The following is an 18,611-nucleotide window of genomic DNA, read 5'->3' as shown; positions in this document are numbered from 1 at the left end:
AAACAGAAGAGTCCTCTCCACGGTAGCGGCACCAGGCAACAGCCGTACAGGAAAGCTGCCTTTCCTTCCCTGGGGCCAAAGGCTCCATAATGCACATACACAGATTCCCCTCCCTCTAGAGACCCGGAAACAGGAAGCCAAAGCCCCAGTACTAGATCCCTTGGAGATGTTGTTTGAAGGGAGGGAGGGAAAGGTGTTTTTAACTGAGCAGAGAGCTCCACCCACCCTGGGCCCCCAACTCCTCCTTACCTGCAGATTCTCCTCCTCTTTCACTAGTTCCTTGGGGGGGAACAGATCCTTGGCTTGGATGTACTCCAGGCTGGGGGGCCCCTCCTCACCCTGTGGGGAAGGCTTCAGGCCTAAGTCATCAGGCTCCACTTGGCCCATTAGACCTCATTCTGCTCCCCTCCCCTCAATAAACCTACATACACACCACACACACTTATAAAGGTTTGGTCACCAAAGGATGGACAAGAGGCCAGGCTTGGTAGGAGGGTGAGGTGGAGGGGGTACTGAAGCCTATTAAGCCAAAGAGGAACTGGGAATCTGTATTCGTCAAACAGCAGCAGAACTAAATAGACCCAAAATTTCCCAAATGGAGGAAGAGAGAAAACTAAGAAAAAGAAAAAAAAAAAAAAGTGAGGGTAAGACAGAAGTGGGAATAGGAAGTGCTGCCCTGAGAAAAAGGAACCAGGTATAGATGTTGCTTATAGACAGGAGGGAAAGCAGGCACCGAAGGCCACAGACACTCCAATCGGATAGGTGAAGGAGACAAAGAGGAGTGGGTTGGGGGATTCAGTCCCATGCCTCTAGAGGGCCTTCATGGATGCTTTCAAAAGGAGGATGTGTTTTGGAACCCGAGCTTATCCTCCAGTTAGGTTCACACTGCTAAAGAGCCCCTATCACCTGCCAAGCAACCTGCCCTGCCTGCTGATGAGAGGGGAATTCCTAAGGAATACCCATAGCAAGCAGAAGTAACTCCTCTCCCAACCACCAGGAAGGGGTGAAGAGGGGATCCACGGGCCTGGGAGAAGCCAGGAGACCCAAGGAAGGCCAGGGGAGAGAGAGGAGGCCTGGCAGCCAGCTACGGGGGTGGTGAGGGTGGGGTAAGGAGGGAGGGGTGGGAACAGGAGAGGACAGATGGGGGAAGCTGGGAAGGAGCACGAAGCCAGAGGGGGGAGGAGGGGAGGGCTGGGAATGATGCAGAGGTACGGAGCCCTGCAGAGGCAGGGAAGATGGAGAAGAGAGGCTGTCTGGGGGACAGTCAAGGAGAAAAGACTGGCGTGTCAGGTGAGGTATGGAGTGCTGGAAGGGGGAGGGGACTGGAGCCAGGGAAACAGCTCAGACATCCCGTGCTAGCCAGCTGGCCCCCTAACATCCCTGAGCAGCCACATCCCACATCCCCCAGCAAGGATGCGGCGGGTGGGACCAAGATGGAGAGGCGGAGGGAAAGGGATGTACCCCTGCAGGGCGGGGCCTGGAGATCTGCAGTCAAGGGCAGCGGCGGCGGGGCCAAGATGGGTCACAGAATTTCCACCCCGGGCTTTCCATCATCCCCGGCACCCGAAGATGAAAGCAAGTTCAAGAAAGAAAAGGGAATTCCCCCTCGGCTGCCTGGCAGGGGCAATGGGAAGGGGGATGGGCTAAAATTCGGAATCGCAAGGGCTGGCCCTGGGCGGGGCTGCGGGTGCAGCAAGCACTGGGACCCCCCGGGGCCCCCGCCGGCCAGGCCAACACTTACGAAGCAGCTGAGCATGGAGCAGGAGACGCGGGCGGTCAGGCTCATGGTCGCGGGCGGTCTGGGCCAGCGCACATGTCCCCGGAGCCGCTGCGCTGCCCGCCAGTGCCGGGCGCCCGCCGCATCCCGGCTGCGGGGCCCGCCAGGTGCAGCCGCGGCGGCCAGGAGTCGAGATCCCTGGCTGCGGGGCCTCGGCGCGACTCCCGCGCGCCTCTCCCCTCCTCTCCACAATGGAGCGAGCCCGGCTCCGCCCTCAGGCACGAGCGCGGAAGGGAGGGGAGCCAGGCGAGGGGAGCGCCCCAGGCCGCACGGGGAGGGCGGGGGTGTGGGGCGGATCTCGCGGCCCCGCCCACGGCTCCAGACTCCTCCCTCCTCGCGGCCCCTCCACCCGGTGCGAGGGCGTCCTCCGGGGACGCTGTGGGACTGCCCCCAGACCGCGTGAGAGGGTAAGGCAAGACCTCCTACATCTTTTCATTTCCCATATTTCCCGGGTGAGCCATCCCACAACTCCCTTTTCACACCCTGTCCCCATGCCCTCCCCACTCTGAGTTCCCCCAGTACCTGTTCCGAATTCCCAAGGTAAAGCTCACCTACAGTTTCAAGGCTTCCTCCCTTCCCTACAAAACCACCACCCACCATACCCCTGTCCATCAGTGTCCTTATCCTCCAACCCCTTGACGTCACTAAATTCACTCCTTTTTTTGCCCCGTAGATCGGACACTGGTCTTTGCCAGCTTGGTCGCTCCACACTCCTGAAAGGGGAGTTCTCTGAGTGTTTTTATTCCAAGGCCCCCACCCAACCCTACTCCGTCAGCTCCATCTTCCCCTTGTTTCACATCCTCTGATGTCTGGGTAAGAACATCTTTCTTGGAGAATAATTTTTTTAGGCTGAGAAAGAGAAAACTAAAACTATGGAGCTATGCAAAAACAAAACCCGAAACCCAAGAGTAGGGTATAGAGGGGGTACGGTAGAGGGCCAAGGAATAAGGAGCAGTGAGGCTCAAAGTATCACCAAGAGTCACAGAAGGAACTGGTTGGAACCCCATGCTTCATATGCCTGGAAACTTTCAGAAACCAGGGCTTTGGGGGACAAGGGGATATAGGAGAAAACCTGACTTTGTATTAAGCATCTACTATGAGCCAGACATGTTTCAAACATTACATCACTAAAATCTTTCAACTCCCCAAGAATTAAGCTTTATCCTTTTTTGCTGGTGAAAGGTCAGGCACAGAAAGAAAATATACAATTTACCTAAGCTATTTAAGCGGTGATGCGAGGATTCAAAATTAGAGTAGGCTAACAAGGAAGCCCATGGTCTTTTTGGAGTGTCGCAGAGGAGAAAAAGGAAAGCGGCCACCAGTTGGTGGGGACCAAGACCAGGAGGCTTTCTAGGACAAGACCAGAACCACATCCCCACATGCCTATGGAAGGAAGGAGAGAGTCCTCTCACCAACTGAATTCCTTAACCTGCACAAGCGACACATGAAGAAACGGAAAAGATACAGCCAGAGCAAGGGCCTGGTATGGGCCAGGGCCTGCAACTCTCCACTCTCTTTTTCTCTCACTGCTTCCTCCTCCTAGTTCTCGGGGGTTAAGTAAGGAGTTCCCTGAATTCACCTGAGGTGACAGAATGGTATTTCAGAAGGTGGACAGAATCATTATCCCCCTCATTCCCATCCCCTGTACCAACCCAGTTGATATTCTGGGCACCTTGAGGCTGCTATCCTGCTATATATCCAGTGAGGTATTGAGTGCAGTAGCTTAAAAGAAGCGGTATCTTAGAGCTGGAGAAGCCTCACTGTTTTGGTGGAGTCACTCCTGATACAGCACCAACAACATTCAAGAAGCCCACTGGGAAGTAGGAAAATCTTGAGATAAAGGAGGCCTGGTTTTCCAGACCAGAGCAGAGAGCTTCCACCAGGGACCCCCCAAAAAAAGCAAGAGAAGGGCCATTATGAAAGGTTAAGAGAGCCAGTGGGAGTATCAGGAAGGTATGGCATACATAGCACGTGCAAGAAAAGACTTCCAGAGGCTTCCTGTCCCAATGCTGTATACTGGTTGGTGTTTTGCAATCTAAAGAAACCCTAATTTATTTCCAGGACAGATGAACTTATTTAGAGGCTGAACAGAGTAGCATGGAGCTCAAGGTCCAGGAGGGGCAGGGCAGCTTCACAGAGAAAGAAAGATTACAGAAATCACAAGGGTCTGAAGAAAGAGAATACTCACCATTCTACTGTGGTGAGGGTCCTGGCTGCCTGCTTCTTACTATAAGAAAACAGAGAAACATAAGATTAAAGAGCACCATTAACATTACCTTAGAATCAGCAAAGGACACACATCTACTCCTAACCTCTACAGAGAATTTCACAGAGAATCCAGCCTCTCCACAAGTCCCCATGCCAGACAGAGGCAATGTGAGCTACATGGGAAGAAGGCAACAAGTAATTCTGCAGGGCATGGAGTCGGCCACAAAGTTCTGGGGCAGGAATGAGTGTCATCCAAGATTATTCAGAACTCAAAGAGTCCTGATTTCCAGACCAGAAAGAGAAGAACACTCCAAACACTGTTTTTTTGGGGAAAGCAAGACTGCCAACTCTGAAAAGAGAGGCTGCCCAACCAGGACTTACTTCTGGCCTTGGAGGGACATGAATCCACAGGAATGCTCTGCCAGCCTCTAAGTCTGGGAGTAGCACCCACCTGACCTGTTTACTGGGGGCAGAGTCCAGAGCAGAGGACAAGAGGGAGGGAACCACAACCTGTGAGCAGAATGCCTTTGGGCAGCAGGACTGAATAGGTCCTGTTGAACGTATATGACACCAAGTGGGAAGCAGGTATGTGGGAGGAGGCCACACTACAGTGACAGTATCAGGCCAGCCCAGGCCTCAGAACAATACCTGTCAGTTGGGCCCAAGCAACAGAAATTCAGGATAGGCCTCCTTGGCCCACTTAGGAAGCCAGGCCCAGGTTTTACTGACACTTTCCCTCATGCCCGCTATCCGAGCTCAGGAACGGTCCAGCAGCGCCCTGCAGAAGGCTGCGGGGATAAAAGCTTCCATCTGTGGTCCTGCCGGCCTTCCTGCCTTCCTGATCACAGCCCACCCTTCCTCGCGGGGGAGCCAGCAAAAAGCAGACCAAAGGTGCTACCTCACCGCCCACTGGCACGCAGCCTCAGGGAAATGGAAAGAGGGAAGGAGGGACAAGGACCAGGCCTGGGATGCCCAGGGCTCCCGGACCAAGGGGATCTGGTCCCGGGGGGCGGGCCAGGCTGGCAGGAGAGCCCAGGTGTCCAGGTTCTAGAGGCGGAGCCTAAAGATTCGGAGGCGGGGCCCCGAATGACAGAGGGCGGGGCCCATGTAAGCCGGAGGGGCTGAGGAGGGGCGGGGCAAGATGCGGTCGTTGCGGTTCCCAGACTGGCAGTGCACGGGGCACGGTGACTCACCCAGGCGGCGTCCGCCCGACCCTCCGAGGCCGCGCTCTCACCACTTCCGTCTCCCCAGCTGCCGAGGCCGCGCAGCTTCGACCCCACCACAGTGCCTCTTTCCCCAACCAATCGTATCTCTGGTCTGTGCCCGCCCTGGCCAATAGCCACACCAAGTCCCTCCCTGCCCCCGCCACGCAGCCGCCGCCCTCACTCTTCACTCCGCTCATTGGTCCAGTTGGGCAGACGCCCTCCCAGCCTTTAGCCTATCGGGTGACGGAAGACAAGACAGTACCTGGAAGGAGGAGGCACGGCCCGGAGAGGAGGCTCGACCAATGGGAAATCACAGCGCGTCCCTGCGGCAGCCAATGAGAGAGCAGCAAAAGGGGGGTTGCTGGATGAAGTTCCAGGGGCCGGAAGTGGGGGTGGCTGTCGCCTACTGGTAGCGCAGTTAGAGGCGGGGCCTTGCAGGGGCACAGGCCTCACAGCCACTTCCGGCGACGACCACGCCTGGGGTGTAGTTCTCAAAAAGGTCCCCGGTGGCACCTGTTTATCCATTTCCAGTTTTGGTTTCGCTGCGACCATCTCGTCCCAAACCCGGAGAGAAAGGACCCCGCAGGCTGAGAAGGAGGGAGGCCTGGGCGCGAGGCTGTGTCTTCGGTCTTCGATCTTCGACTGGAGGCGGGAGGGCGTCCTCTCTTCTGCGTCGTGACGGGTTCTTCCAACCCTTACTTCGCATCAGCGAACCGACCCTGCTGTCCTTCAGGACCTGCGTGGTGCCGTCAGCCCTAATCTGGGCCTCAGATTACCACTAGCCAGCTGCCACCTCTTAGTCGGTAAAGAGAGTGGGAACAGGACTCCGCTCTTCGCTCCTCCCTTCCTCTCTCCCCTCTGGGGAACCAGAGCGGGCAGCATGGCGGACGGTGGCCGCTGGAGGTCGCCGTGGCCTTGCGATACCACCAACGCGGCAGCAATGGAGAACCGTTGAATCGCTAGCGTGGAACAGCTAGCTTCACTTGGGGAGCTGGCCTGAAGGCTTTGAATACCAAGCCCCGGGGCCAGGATGTCTTCACGTGTCTGTTTACTGAACATTGGAACTTTTACTACAGCTGGGAAATTCCAGCAAAACAGGAACTTTGCCCGTGTTCACAGCTTTGACTCCAGCAACCTCGCAGATGCTTTATATTTGTTACAGGAATATTGAGCTCTTCCAGGACAGCGATTGTACTTTGCTCATTTCCAACACTTACTATAGTGTTGGATGATCACAAAGGTTTCACTATTTGTTCAGGGCTCTCTATTACAGGCTTCCTAGAATGCAGAGCTTAATTCTGTATATACCCTTCCCCAAATCAGGGGAAATAGGAAGTCAGGAAGCTGCATGTAAGTAATACCATGTTTTACCAAGAGCAGATATTAGATCCAAAGCTTCTATAGAATTGAAAATTCTGTATATGGAAAAGATGGGAGAGAGGATCGGGCCCCAGATAAGAGGGGCAGGATAGATGTGGTCAGTACCATGGAGAGGCCAGGTTGGATCCTAGGCAGAGACTGAACCCTGGCATAGAAGAGGAAAAGTTTCCCCTTTTCCCCCTTTCCTACTTAAAAGCCAGACACCAGCACCCTCCTTCAGCACCCTTTCAAAAGTGGGTCCTAGGATATTCTTGGTCCCCAGGAGGTGGTAAAGATACAGTGACACCAGAAGGCAGCTATAGATTTCTTAAACTTTATTTCCTCTGAGTCTCTGGGGAGGCAGCAGGGATGTAAGGCGAAGTGGCAGTAGCTGCAGGGGACTGAGCAGAGCTGGTGCTGGGAGGGGCCGGCATTGGGCAGGACAAAGAGGAGATTTAAATATCCAGGATTGAAAACTAATGGGTCTCCTTCATCTGTCTTTGGATTTTGTGCAGCATCTCCTGCATCCGCCGCAGCTGGAACAGGCACACATAGCAAAATGGGGCCTTTTAGAGAGTCCTACAGTGTTAGGGGAGTGCCCCCAAACTCTTATCCCTTAGCCTGGGCATGGGCATGGTAGTCCAGATATGTGATGGAGACCCAGGTAGAACAATCAATCCACCAATCCAGGACCCAGGAAGGTACCAGGGCCAGGGATCTTCCTATTCCCAAACCAAGAAATACTGAACGTTTATAATTAAGCAGGGACCCTCCATACTGTCAATCCCTACCACCCCATACTGCTCTCACCTCCTCATCTTTCTCTCGGATCAGCCTCTCTGTTTCTGGATCTGTCCCTGGTGGGACAGCAGGGATGGGGAAGTCAGTACCACTCTCTCGAGTCAGTTTGCTAAAGGGAATGGGAAAGGGGGCTTGGTAAGGCTAGGGGGACCCTGGCACCTGCTTGGATTGAGTCCAGGGCCTGTAGAAGAACAAAGGAAGGGCTTTCTCTCATCCAAGGCTGTGCTTGGGACCCCCTCCCGGCCAGCTCTGTCCTGGCTGCTAGCCATACTTGCGATTCCTTTCTTTCACCACCAGGCGAGTCATGCTCTGGATGCACTGTGCCCGATAGTTCTCATAATGTGTCTCCCGCGTCACATCCTTCAGGTCCTGCATATGAGTACGCACCAGCATTGTCCTCAGCTTCACAAAGTCGCAGTGTCCTGGGTTTTCCACTGCATGGCAAGGCTAGGGGTCAGCCAGAAGCATGGGGAGAGCCACTGAGGGCAAGGAGACTCCCTGGTCGCAAGCTCAGTGCTTTACCTTCCACGATGCCCCAGGGGTAGAGCCGGCCCCGAACACGCCGCCCTCTGGCCTCTACCACAGTGTTGCTGCCAATTACAGCAAATGGGATGCTTTCCTGGAAGAAGTGGGGGGAGGGCCTGTCAGTACCCCCCATTCTTACCTGTTCCTTTCCATCTTTATTTTCTCTGCTTCACTCTAGGAAACCAGGTTCCTCTCCCACCCCTTAAATCGAATTCGACTTCCCTCTTCTGCCCAGAAGAAACAAAATGGAAAAGGGATGCCCTGGGCTGGCCCCACCTTTAGGGCTTGGTCCTGTAATTTGAAGTCCTCATCCTCATCAGAGTCACAGTCGGGGAACTGATAGACCTTGATTCCAAACCGCTCAATCTCCTCTCGGATCTGACAAACACATGAGGGGCCCACAGTTTTGGCGACCCCATCCTTTCCAGAAGCCCACCTGCTCCCCTCCCCCCACCAGCTTCCCTCACTTTGCGTTTCTTGCGCTCTACTTCAGGAGGTGTCAGTGTGTCCGCCTTAGCCAAGATAGGCACGATGTTAACCCGCTGATGCAGGGCCTTCATGAATTCAACATCCAGTGGCCGGAGCCTGGGGAACAGGAATCTGTGACCACCTGCTGGTGGCAGCCCTGCCCTGGTGCTCTCAGCCTGTTCCCTTTGCAGCACCTGGTGGTGTCAGGAGCCTCAGGCTCGGACCATACCCGTGGCCGAAGGGTGAGATGAAGTACAGGCAGCAGTGCACCCTGTTGTCTTGGATGTTCTTGCGGTTCAGGCCACTCTCGTCTCGGAAATACTGCTCAAACTGCTGGTCGATGTATTCTGCCACAGGCTTCCAGCTGCGGCAGGGACAGAAAAGCAGAGAAACTGTGGGAGTGGGGGCTGCCTCATGAGCTCTGGGGCTACAGAGTAGCCCACGCCCTAAGCAGTGTTCCCAAGACTTTGTTATTCCCTGGCTTGCTTTACTACATCTGCAGGGTGGTACCTGGGTGGGACGGGTGTATCTCACTTGCCCCACTAGAAAATCAGACTGAGCACAAAGTTCAATAAATACTAGTTTGATGAGAGGAAAAGGCCTAGGTGACCAAACAAACCAATAAGAATAAGGTACCTGCAAGTGAACACCAACTGGAAGCCAGGGCAGCCCTTAGTCAGGTTCATAGTCCAGCCTCAGAACCTTTGTTCATGGGTCCTACCCTCTGCTCCACCCCTCTGAACCACCCTATCCTCCTCAAGGCCATATCTAAGAACTATCTCTTCACTCCTTCCAGTGTACATCAATATACACTGACTGCTCTCCCCTTCTCTCCACCACACAGTCAAATCGTGTACATATATATTCAAGAACTCCCAATTTTCAAGTCTTTTTGCTTTTCTGTTACTTAGTTTCATCCTCACTGATAGGTGCCCTGATAGGTGGACACATAAGCATCATCACTTTCACTTCATACACGAAGGAACTAAATCTATAGCATCTAGGAGACAATCCATATCATTTTAGCGAGCTAATTCTCCCCACTCAAGCCCTTGGCCTCTGACTCTTCAACATGCTTGCTGCTACATTACCTGACCTATTTACTAACTTAAGTTGATTGACCCACATGTAAGAGAACTGCTGCCCCCACTCCTCCTACCCCTACTACTAGACCATAAGCCTCTCAGTGACAAGGATGATTCATACTTATTCTGTGTCCCTTAAAATGCCCAGCACTGGCTGGACACCTAGTATATGCTCAATAAACTCCTACTGGTTACTAAATAAGCATATGTAGAGGTGCACTGTGTACTGTGAAATGCCAAGCAAATATTATTATTAGGGAAGGGAAGAGGAGGTAAGTAGATTGACTGAAGGAGGGGATGATACTTGCTACAGTAGAAACCAGGTGTTGGTTGGGGTAGAGTTTCATGGCAAGCCCAGGGTGCTGAGACATACTTAGCAATGATGACACAGAGGCCACCTCAATCCACCAGGAATATTTCCATCAGGAGACCACCATGTGGGAAATATCAGTGAGGGTGACAGAACATGAGAGACACCTAACTCTGGGAAACGAACAAGGGGTGGTGGAAAGGGAGGTGGGCGGGGGGTGGGGGTGACTGGGTGACGGGCACTGAGGGAGGCACTTGATGGAATAAGCACTGGGTATAATGCTATATGTTGGCAAATCAAACTCCAATAAAAAAATATACAAAAAAAAAAAAAAAAAAAGGAGACCACCATGTGCCAGAACAGTGCCAGGGCAATAATATAAGAAGAAATGGCGCTCCACTCAAGGCTAAGACCCTGATGTTGAAGATGAATCCATGTGCTAGGCCAATAAAACAAACAAACACACATACAGAAAGGTCTGTAAGAGTCTAATGCATCTGTGAGGCAATTACCCAAGGGTCAGCTTTCTGGGCGTGCCACATGCAGTCAGCATGGGGCCCTGATCTCAAAAGGGCCCATGCTTGGTTTGCTTCTCTTCTGTGGCCATCTTGAAATTCATAACTTTCAACAAGGGGTCCCACACTGGTGCTGCAATTATAATCTTAAAACCCATTAGTGTAACGTAAACAGCTCTTTACTTTCATTTTTAATGCACATTCTCATGCACCATTTGGGGTGATTTTCAGATCACCTGGGCAAGGTGATATGACCGGTATGTTCCAGCTAAAGAAACAGTAATGCAGTCATTTGCTCAAGTCCACACAGTTACTAAATGCTGAATCAAGATCTGAATTCAGTCTAGTGGTCTTAGCACCCCTTGCCTAACTTCATCAAAGGCACCACCTTTTCTCCTGTCTTTATCACTCATTCTCCTTCTCATCTACTCACTTAGGTCTGACAATTATCTAAGCATCCCTCCAGTTCCTGAAAAAAAAAAAAAAAAAAGCCAAGAATGATGGTGTACGGATAAAGCTGCCTTTTCTAGCAGTTAGCCTAGAGGGTGCCTGGAGTTTAAACCAAGCTCAACCCATTTGTTTCCCCTTTGCTTCTTCTTTCCCCTCCTCAGCCCTCCCTCAATGCACTCTCATCCCTTTAAAAAAAAAAAAAAAAAAGAAAAAGTTTGTGGCACCTAAAGTGTTGCTGGTAAAAGAAAAGGAAGGAGGGTAGGTGATATTTATTGAGCACCTACTGGATGTCAGGCCTTGTGCTACGTGTTTTCATGTGTTTGTTTTTCTGAGGCTCTTCTTTCTTATCTTGTACCTTCACCCCATTATAGAATTGGGGTCAGAGTCAGAAAGGACATCAAAGAACATCTAATCCAACTCCTTCCCTCTCACTTTCCAGAGGAGACAGCTACCCACTAAGGGCACAAACTTTCTTCTTATCTTGTACCTTCACCCCATTATAGAATTGGGGTCAGAGTCAGAAAGGACATCAAAGAACATCTAATCCAACTCCTTCCCTCTCACTTTCCAGAGGAGACAGCTACCCACTAAGGGCACAAACTTTCTTCCTGACAATTCTGGTTATGTCTGTGCCTATGTGTCCACTCGTGTGTGTGTGTGTGTGTGTGTGTGAGAGAGAGAGAGAGAGAGAGAGAGAGAGTGTAATGGAAGGGGGCAGCTGGGGCTGTGCTTGGTCAGACATACCACTCTGTGTTGTTGACTGCATCCCCAAAACCCGGTGTGTCCACAATGGTGAGCCGCAGCCTCACACCCTTCTCTTCTATGTCCACTGCATGTTTAGTGATCTCCACAGTTTGCATGATCCGCTCTGGAGAAGGGGGAAACTGAGGCCAGGGCAAGGGCAAGGACCTGCCCAGTCAGGACAAACAGCCCACCCCAACCAGCTCTGCTGCCCAGACTGCCTCATCCACACTGCCCCCCTTCCCACCCCAGGCTGCCTGGGGGCCTGTTCTCTGGGAACCAGCAAGGAGCACATTTCCCAACACAGGAAATGCCGGTGGCTGTTGGCTCTGGCCCCAGCCTCTTCTCTGCTGCAGGCTCTTTTCTTGGATTCCTGGAATCCTTTGGGGGTCAGAGACTCACTCAGAGAGGAGGATTCTGGTCCCTGCCCTACTCCAGCACCCAAATCTTTAGGGAGCTGGCTGGTGGGCTGCCAGGCTAGATAGGCCTATGGAGAGATGCCGCCAATCCCTCTAGAAAGCCACGGTTTCCCATCTGCTGGGGAAGGCCCCAGCCCCCAGGCTCTGGCACGAGTCTTGATTTCCAGTGCCTCTCTTCAAGCCCTGCTTCTTTCCTCACCTTCTGCACTGAGAAGTTTCCGGTCCCGATACAGATCAGTGAGGAAGAGGCTATTGACAAGAGTGGATTTCCCCAGGCCAGACTCTCCTGATGGGGGAGAGAGAGCAGAAGATACGGGCTTTAGCCAAGAGGCAACCCCACTAGAACAAGGTGTGGTGGGAGCTGCTTTCTTATCTAACTGGGAAGAGACAAGTGAACCACAGCATTCTAGAGCTGGAAGGAAGCAGAGAGAACAGCTTGTTCAGCCTTCTTATTTGAATGAGGCCCAGCGAGGGAAAGAGATTGCCCAAGGTCACATAGAAAAAGGCAAATATTAGAAAACTGTTGGTTAAGTGTTCTTTATACCATTTCAACACTCCCCACCCCCTACATATACACGTTTGGCCACTCATGGTTCATGGCTATTTTGCAAAAAGATACCGCCACTGGCTGCTTTTCCCTTCCTAACCCACCCCACCCCTCCCCATATATATACCATCCCTACTGGAGACACCACCTCCCCAGCCCAGCCCTTCCCCTGCTCTACCTGCCACCATGAGGGTAAAGTCAAAGCCCTTCTTCACGGACTTTCGGTGAACTTGATTGGGGAGGGTCGCAAAGCCCACATACTCCTTGTCATCCTAATGGACAGGAAGACAGAGTGCATTAGCGAGAGGCTGGAGGGGCCCCAGGACCTAACACCAGCCTTCTGTCTCCCTCCTAGGTCTTTGCCCCAGCCCTAGAGGAACGTTGGCAGACTCCTCAGAGGACCCATCCGGGGCCACCAGCTAGGCTCCTGATCCTAATAGTTTCCAATGCACATGGGGGTCAACACCATAGAGCTGGGGCTGACACAAGACAGAGAGGCTCCAGCTCAACATGCATGCATGCGTGTACACTCACCTATACACACACACAGGACATACATGCACATACACTCAGGATCTCTCTGCTCCCTCCCTGGGTCTTCCTGCACCAGCCCACTGAAAGGCAAAGGCAGGGCTGGAGGCTCTACCTCAGAGGAGTCATAGGGATCAAGCTTGCCCCACGGGCTGCGGGGCCGGGCTGAGGGGCTGAGAGGGGCCGAGGCAGAGAAGTACTGCTGGCTGTCAGAGGGCTGGGGCCATGAGGGGGGTCTGAACTCCAGGTCATCCTGGCAGAGGTCCGAGGCCTGGGGCTTTGGCTCCAGGACTTGGGGCCTGGACACCCAGGTCTTGGCCTCTGGTTGGTGGCAGCTCTCGCTTCCTGGGAAATCCTTCACAAACTTGTTCAGTTCTGCATCATCCGTGTCCTCCAGAAAGCGCTTGATCTGAGGGTCGGAGGGTGGGGTGGGGCAGGTAGGTAGGTGCCATGAAGGGAAGAATGAAGGAGGAAGACCAAAGAAGGCAAAAGGGAGAGAGAGGAAAGCACTTGTGGTTAGAAGGGAAAGAAACTGCAGTAGCAGCCAAGCCTGAGGAAGTGCTCACCATCCCTCCCTCACCTGCGCCTGTGCCTCCCCAGCTGAGATGCCAGGAAAGACCCCAGGATCCAGGAGCAGCCCTGGGCAGCCCCCAGAGTCCTTGCAACTGCTGTTGGGATCTGAGTAGCTCCAGTCCTGATGCTCCCTCTCAACAAGGTGCTCACCGCCCTGCCCTTCCTGGGGGTCTGGCCAAGTCAGGGGCCAGGGACTGCTCAAAAGGCCAGGAAGTCAGACTAAATAAGGGGGAGCAATAGAGGCGTTAGAGCTGAGAGGAGGACGTGGTCCAGGATTCAAGGGGAGTGCAGACAGTCAAGTCAGAATGGGGCAGGGGCAGGAGGGAAGAAGGGAGGGTTGAAGGGAGCTGCTAGCCCAGGTAAATCAAAAGCCAGCAGGGGGCTCTGTGCCCGCTGTCACTGCAGGTCTGTGAGCTCTAGGACCAAGGTACAGACTCTACTGGAGGTGCTCCCTTCCCAGGGCTCACTGCAAAGAGCTCAGTACAGCTGATCTGACACCCCCCTTATTCCAGACACTGTGCCACATCAGAATCTGTGCTGCGGCCTGAGGACAGAAGGGCAAACCTGACAGTGGAGGCTGAGTGCAAGGTGGAAGGGAGCCAGGAGGGACCCAGTGAGGGAGGACAGGAGGACACTAGGCTGCTGGCAGCCCCTAACTGTGAGGGAGAGATAAGAGGAAGCACCCATCAGTTGTCTCTTGCCACCTCTGCCTGGAGTAAGCTTCAGCCAGCAGTGCCAGGGGGAATGTGGACTAAACCGAGAACCACAGGGGTTGGTGGGCAAAGAATGGCTGGCTGCTCTGTAGACACCTGTCCCCGCTCCCCCATCTCCAACTTGGAAGAGAGGCTGCTTCCCCTCACTCCTGCCATCAACTCTAGACCCTAAAACTTTCCCTCTCCTTTAGGAGCCAGCTTCCTTTGTGGAGTGCCTGGCACTGCTGGGCTCAGCTCTGCCTCACAATACCCACATGCCACCTCCAGACAATGGACAAGGGCCGGCTTCAGAGGCTGACTCACTCTCTGGGGATTGGCCAAGCCAGTGGGGGCTATCCCAGACCACTGTGGAGTCCCGGCGAGGGCCAGGAGAGAGAAGATGGCCACAGTCTTCTGCAGGTCCCCATTTTACAAAGGGAAGAATTGAGGGAGGCAGACATGCCCATTGCCAGGTTTATGCCAGAGGGAAGGGACTGAGATAGAGAGGCTGTGGGGAAGTCTCTTAAGAACTACCTCCAGGCTGTCACCTCAAAGTCCCCACACCTGCTTGTAGCCATAGTCTCCAGGGCCCACCTGGACAGAGGGAAGGAGAGAAGCCCTTTAGCCTGAAACTAGAACCAGCATGTGGAAGTTTAGGGACCAAGCCTAACAGGCTTTTCTCATCCATAATATTTGGGGGGGGTCCAGTACAGTAACTATACATCTTAGTTTGTTGTCCTAGCATAACGATTAGTTGTGCCCCTTCCTTTTCACTCTCAAAAGTGTCCCAGCTTGGACAATTAACTGTATGGCAACAGAGAAGAGATGGGGCTGGGCGGGGGGGGGGGGGGGGGGGGGGGGGGGGTGCCGCAGGTCTTGTTTTCTGGCAGCTAAAGTCTGGGGAATTCCAGGAAATCCTGCCTCTCTGAATAACCCCACAGTGACCCAGCACTTGGTCTTGGTGAAAGAGGGAAGACGACTGTGCTCCACCTGGTTTCCCCAAGGGCACTGAGCACAGGGGCAACAGTTAAAGGAGGAAGGAAGGCATTGATGGGGACCCTACCATCCCCAGTCTGCCAATAGTCACCAGGAACCCAGCATTCCTGGGTTCCCTGCCAGTCCTGGCTGCTCATCAGCAGAAAGGAGCCCACAGGGGCTCTAGACAAGGAGTCAGGACACTAGGGTCTTCACCTTCTATCTGTCCCTCCCCACCCTCAGCTCTGACACTGACCAAATTATTTTTTGACTTTGAGCCCCAATCCCAGTCAAGGAAGGAGGAAGACAGGTCAGGTCCCCCCATCTCCCAGAGTAGTACCTTACCCCAGCTTCATTCCTGTCCTCAGGGACAGAACTGCCTTGCCATCCCAGTGAACGGTCCATGTCCCACGCTTCGGACACCCTGGCGGCAAGCTCTAGGTCTAATTTTATCTCCCAGGCAAAGTTCCTCACACACAGAAACAGCCTGGTCTCGATGTTCTTGTAATCCAGCTTCCCGGCTTGCTCCTTTCCCTTTCTCTTTGACCCCCCCCCCCCTCTCTGTCAGGGGCCAAAAAAGCCTGTGGAATGTCATTCCCCACCCCCTCCTCCTCCCTTTCCCTTGGCTCCCACCCTCCAAGGACAGCTCAGCTGCAGCAGGATCACTCTGTTTCTCTGCAGTCCCCTCCTACTCTGATTGGCTATCCCATGACGCCTGCCCGCTGCCTACCCCGGTGGGCACAGCACCAGCCTCCCAAGTCTGTCTGCAGCACAGGCTCTTAATCAACCTGGCCTCTCCTATGAACCCCCAAGGACACCGAGGCCTGCCAGAGGGTCATGAGCTGTCCCCAAGGTGACCTGGCCCATCAGTACCTGGGAACACCCACCCATGAGACTCCACACCCAAAGGAATCCAATCTCTTTCACCTTAACTAAAGTTAAGCAGTGCTGAAGTAGGGTAGGAGGTCTTATAATCCCCTGGAAATATGTTCTCATGGGAACAGCCCTGCTTTTCTTCCCTTGTCCTTTTGTGTTTTCCCAGCAGAGAACCTTACTGTCTTCAGAAATCTGCCCCTATATTCCCTTGCACAGTCCCAACCACAGAGGGACTCCTCCCACCATAGGATACCTGACCTCTGACTCATGGGGACCTATATCACTTCCATCACCCCACTGCTTCCAGAGAATCAGTGGAGGAGCTATTAGCACTTGGTCTCTGAGGGGCAGGAGTTCCGGCCAAAGGGAGGCTGGCATCCCAGAGGTTTCAGAAGTGCCAATTAGGTGGGAGACAAGCACAAGCTGAGGGATCTGGCTGGGAGTATGCACATGGAGTCAGAAGGCCAGTATTTCTGGTTTGGTGAGAAACATCCTCTGTGATTTTGAATATTGTCTTAATTTTAGGGCCTCAATGTCCAATTGTGAATGGCCCTGCCTTGCCTCCCAGGAAGGCTGGGGAGAGATACCTCAAGCTGTTTTGAACCTGAGGAGAGAAGGTACATTTCAAGTCACAGGACTATTATTAATGTTGACCTGTTATTCCTTTCCCATGTAAACCCCACTGTGCTCCTGGGCTGGGGAGCCCTCCCCACTGTACCCACCGACCTCCAAAGTAGCTGGGACACTGATCTCTTTTCAGAAAGAGACCCCTTCTAGAGGAGTCTGGCTGGACATGAACCAGTCAGCCTAAGAACTAGGCCTAAAGGGCCTACAGCTAAGGACTCTAGCAATAGTGGGGTGTCTTTAATTAGAAGGGAACAGGGTGGCTTCAGCCAAGTTGAAAGCACCATGACCTCAGCTGAACTGAACTTAGTGTGTGGCAGAAAAAGCCCCTCTTGGTCCCTGCTGGGCTTGGCACTATGCTCCTTCAGGCTTCTATCACTGGAACAATCAGTGTATCCATACCCATGTGGGGAGAAGCAGGGCAGGGATAAAGACAAGCACCACTTGGCCTCTCCCAGGAACCCCCCTCTGGAGAAGGTCACAAGGTCACCAAGACTTCCTAGCCAAGGCTTGGGCCTCATCCTGGACACAGCTTGAAAGACAAAAGCCCAAAAGGTTGGCCTTTCCAGACCTGGAAGCTTCTGATTCCAGTGGGCCCAGGGAGTTTCCTTCTGGAGGCTGCCCACAGCCAATATCCTGCCCCACAGGATGGTCATGGATTTTCTCCTTCTGTAAACAGCCTGTGCCTCCCAATGTGAAGGGCAAGGGTTGGGGGGCTTCCAAACTGGGAGGAGAGGCTGGCATGGCGCCTGGAGGCCCTGACATCCAGCATAATGTGTTTGTGGCAGGCTCTGGCAAGGATGGCAGGAGAAGAGCTGGAACCCTTACAGTCAGACATCAAAACTTCCTACCTGGGGGCCTCCGGAGGCTGGCTGGGGTTACTATTTCTCCTCCAGACAGGTGGCAGGGATGAGTTCCCCCACCCCCCACTACTGCAGAGGAACCTGGTTTGGGAGCAGGGTAGTGTAGGATGCAGCAGAAGGAAGCTTCCCCATGGTTCCTGTCTCAGAGGCAGAGGGATATACCTGATCCCACGGGTAGGATGGTGAACTGGGCTGCCCTCTCAGGGGTCCCCAAGCAGAGGGCACAGTGGGAAGAGCCTAGGAACTGCTCTTTGCCAGGCTGCAGGAAGGAGGGCCCAAGCGTCTCACCATCCCTCTTGGGGAAAAAGGCAGTGTTTGCAGGCCTTCTCTGCGTTTTCCAAAGGAGTTGATACTGGCCCCTGAACCCAGGGTAGGTGGGTGAGGAGGGGTCATCCAGGTAACAGCTGACCCAGGTAAGGGTGGGGGAACCTCACCTCCGCCTGTCGCTGACGCGCCCTCCCCAGCCCAACATGCGCGTCTCTGCTGGCCGGGGTGGGGCGGGGGGGTGGCCCCCCTCCGCTCACCAACCCACCCCTCCGTCCAAGAACACCCGCAGCACCCCGGGGCCCGGGCCCGCTTAGTCGCTGCTCGGATCAGAGGGAGAAACTTGGAAGCGGCGACGCGGCGCCGTCCGTCAGCAGTGCCCGCCTGTACCCGCAGCCGGAGAAAGCGCCTCCCGCCCCGCACAGCCCGGGCCGCGGCGCCGCCGGTCCCCGCGGAGCCGCCGGGAGCAGCGGGCCCTGCGCGCCCCGGCCCTGCCCCGCGCCCCGGCCCTGCCCCGCGCCCCGCGCCCCGCGCCCCGCGCCCCCGCGCCTTACCATGGCTGCAGCCCGGGCCGGGCCAGCTCCTCCTGGACAGCGCCCGAGCGACCCGCGGCGGGAGCTGCGAGCCGACCTCGCCGGACCGCCGGCCCCCGCCCGCCGCCCAGAGTGCGGACCGGCCGGGGGCGGGGCCTGGCGGCGGGGGCGGGACGAGTCGGCCCTGGGGCGGGGCCTGCCCTCAGATCGCTGGCGCCTGCTGGGGTGCGGGCGGCCCGCGGTGGGTGGTGGGTGGTGGGTGGCGGGTCC

At 54.5% G+C, this 18,611-nt stretch overlaps 2 protein-coding genes and 1 long non-coding RNA gene across 14 annotated transcripts in view; 1 reads left to right on the top strand and 2 right to left on the bottom strand.

Annotated features, from left to right (window-relative positions):
- Positions 1-6,367, bottom strand: part of MTMR4 (myotubularin related protein 4) — a 26,451-nt gene extending 20,084 nt beyond the window's left edge. Inside the window, exons 1-3 of one of the 4 annotated variants that reach the window (XM_072779808.1) lie at positions 5,453-6,367; positions 3,966-4,004; positions 250-339 (exon numbers count right to left, since the gene is read on the bottom strand). In XM_072779808.1, coding sequence (XP_072635909.1) covers positions 250-339; positions 3,966-3,968 — 93 coding nt within the window. In that variant the 5' untranslated portion in view covers positions 3,969-4,004; positions 5,453-6,367. Of the gene's footprint in view, positions 1-249; positions 340-1,741; positions 1,952-3,965; positions 4,005-4,366; positions 4,386-5,178; positions 5,298-5,452 lie in introns of those variants that run through there. The other 3 variants (XM_072779807.1, XM_072779809.1, XM_072779806.1) reach the window with 3 other exon arrangements.
- LOC140606426 (uncharacterized) overlaps positions 1-10,077 on the top strand; it is a 27,332-nt gene extending 17,255 nt beyond the window's left edge. The window contains exons 6-8 of one of the 3 annotated variants that reach the window (XR_012008740.1): positions 2,451-2,590; positions 4,746-4,876; positions 5,722-10,077. This is a non-coding gene — a long non-coding RNA (uncharacterized lncRNA). Of the gene's footprint in view, positions 1-2,450; positions 4,877-5,721 lie in introns of all 3 variants that reach the window. The other 2 variants (XR_012008741.1, XR_012008739.1) reach the window with 2 other exon arrangements.
- LOC140606425 (septin-4) lies at positions 6,870-18,611 on the bottom strand. 7 transcript variants are annotated; one of them, XM_072779817.1, is made up of 12 exons: positions 18,363-18,611; positions 13,057-13,350; positions 12,589-12,682; positions 12,063-12,149; positions 11,448-11,571; positions 8,573-8,707; positions 8,343-8,460; positions 8,152-8,253; positions 7,873-7,969; positions 7,622-7,784; positions 7,360-7,459; positions 6,870-7,085 (listed from the first exon to the last, which is right to left on the bottom strand). In XM_072779817.1, the coding sequence occupies exons 1-12, from the start codon at positions 18,363-18,365 to the stop codon at positions 7,026-7,028; spliced, it is 1,377 nt and encodes a 458-aa protein (XP_072635918.1). In that variant the 5' UTR covers positions 18,366-18,611; the 3' UTR covers positions 6,870-7,025. The 7 variants fall into 7 exon arrangements, with proteins under 7 accessions (XP_072635918.1, XP_072635920.1, XP_072635915.1 ...); XM_072779819.1 differs by lacking the exon at positions 18,363-18,611 and adding an exon at positions 15,527-15,723; XM_072779814.1 differs by lacking the exon at positions 7,360-7,459 and having other exon boundaries at positions 18,363-18,518.

The sequence above is a fragment of the Canis lupus genome, chromosome 16 (genome assembly GCF_048164855.1).
Source record: "Canis lupus baileyi chromosome 16, mCanLup2.hap1, whole genome shotgun sequence".
Classification (NCBI taxonomy): Eukaryota; Metazoa; Chordata; class Mammalia; order Carnivora; family Canidae; genus Canis; species Canis lupus.
The sequence above is the reverse complement of the archived record's forward strand: the minus strand, read 5'-3'. Positions and strand labels throughout refer to the sequence as shown.

Coding starts and splice junctions, on each gene's coding strand:
- LOC140606425 (XM_072779819.1), bottom strand. CDS start 15,586: ATGGACCGTTCACTGGGATGGCAAGGCAGTTCTGTCCCTGAGGACAGG. Junction 11,572..12,062: donor GAAACTTCTCAGTGCAGAAG/GTGAGGAAAGAA, acceptor CCCCTTCTCCAG/AGCGGATCATGCAAACTGTG. Junction 7,785..7,872: donor CCCCTGGGGCATCGTGGAAG/GTAAAGCACTGA, acceptor CTTGCCATGCAG/TGGAAAACCCAGGACACTGC.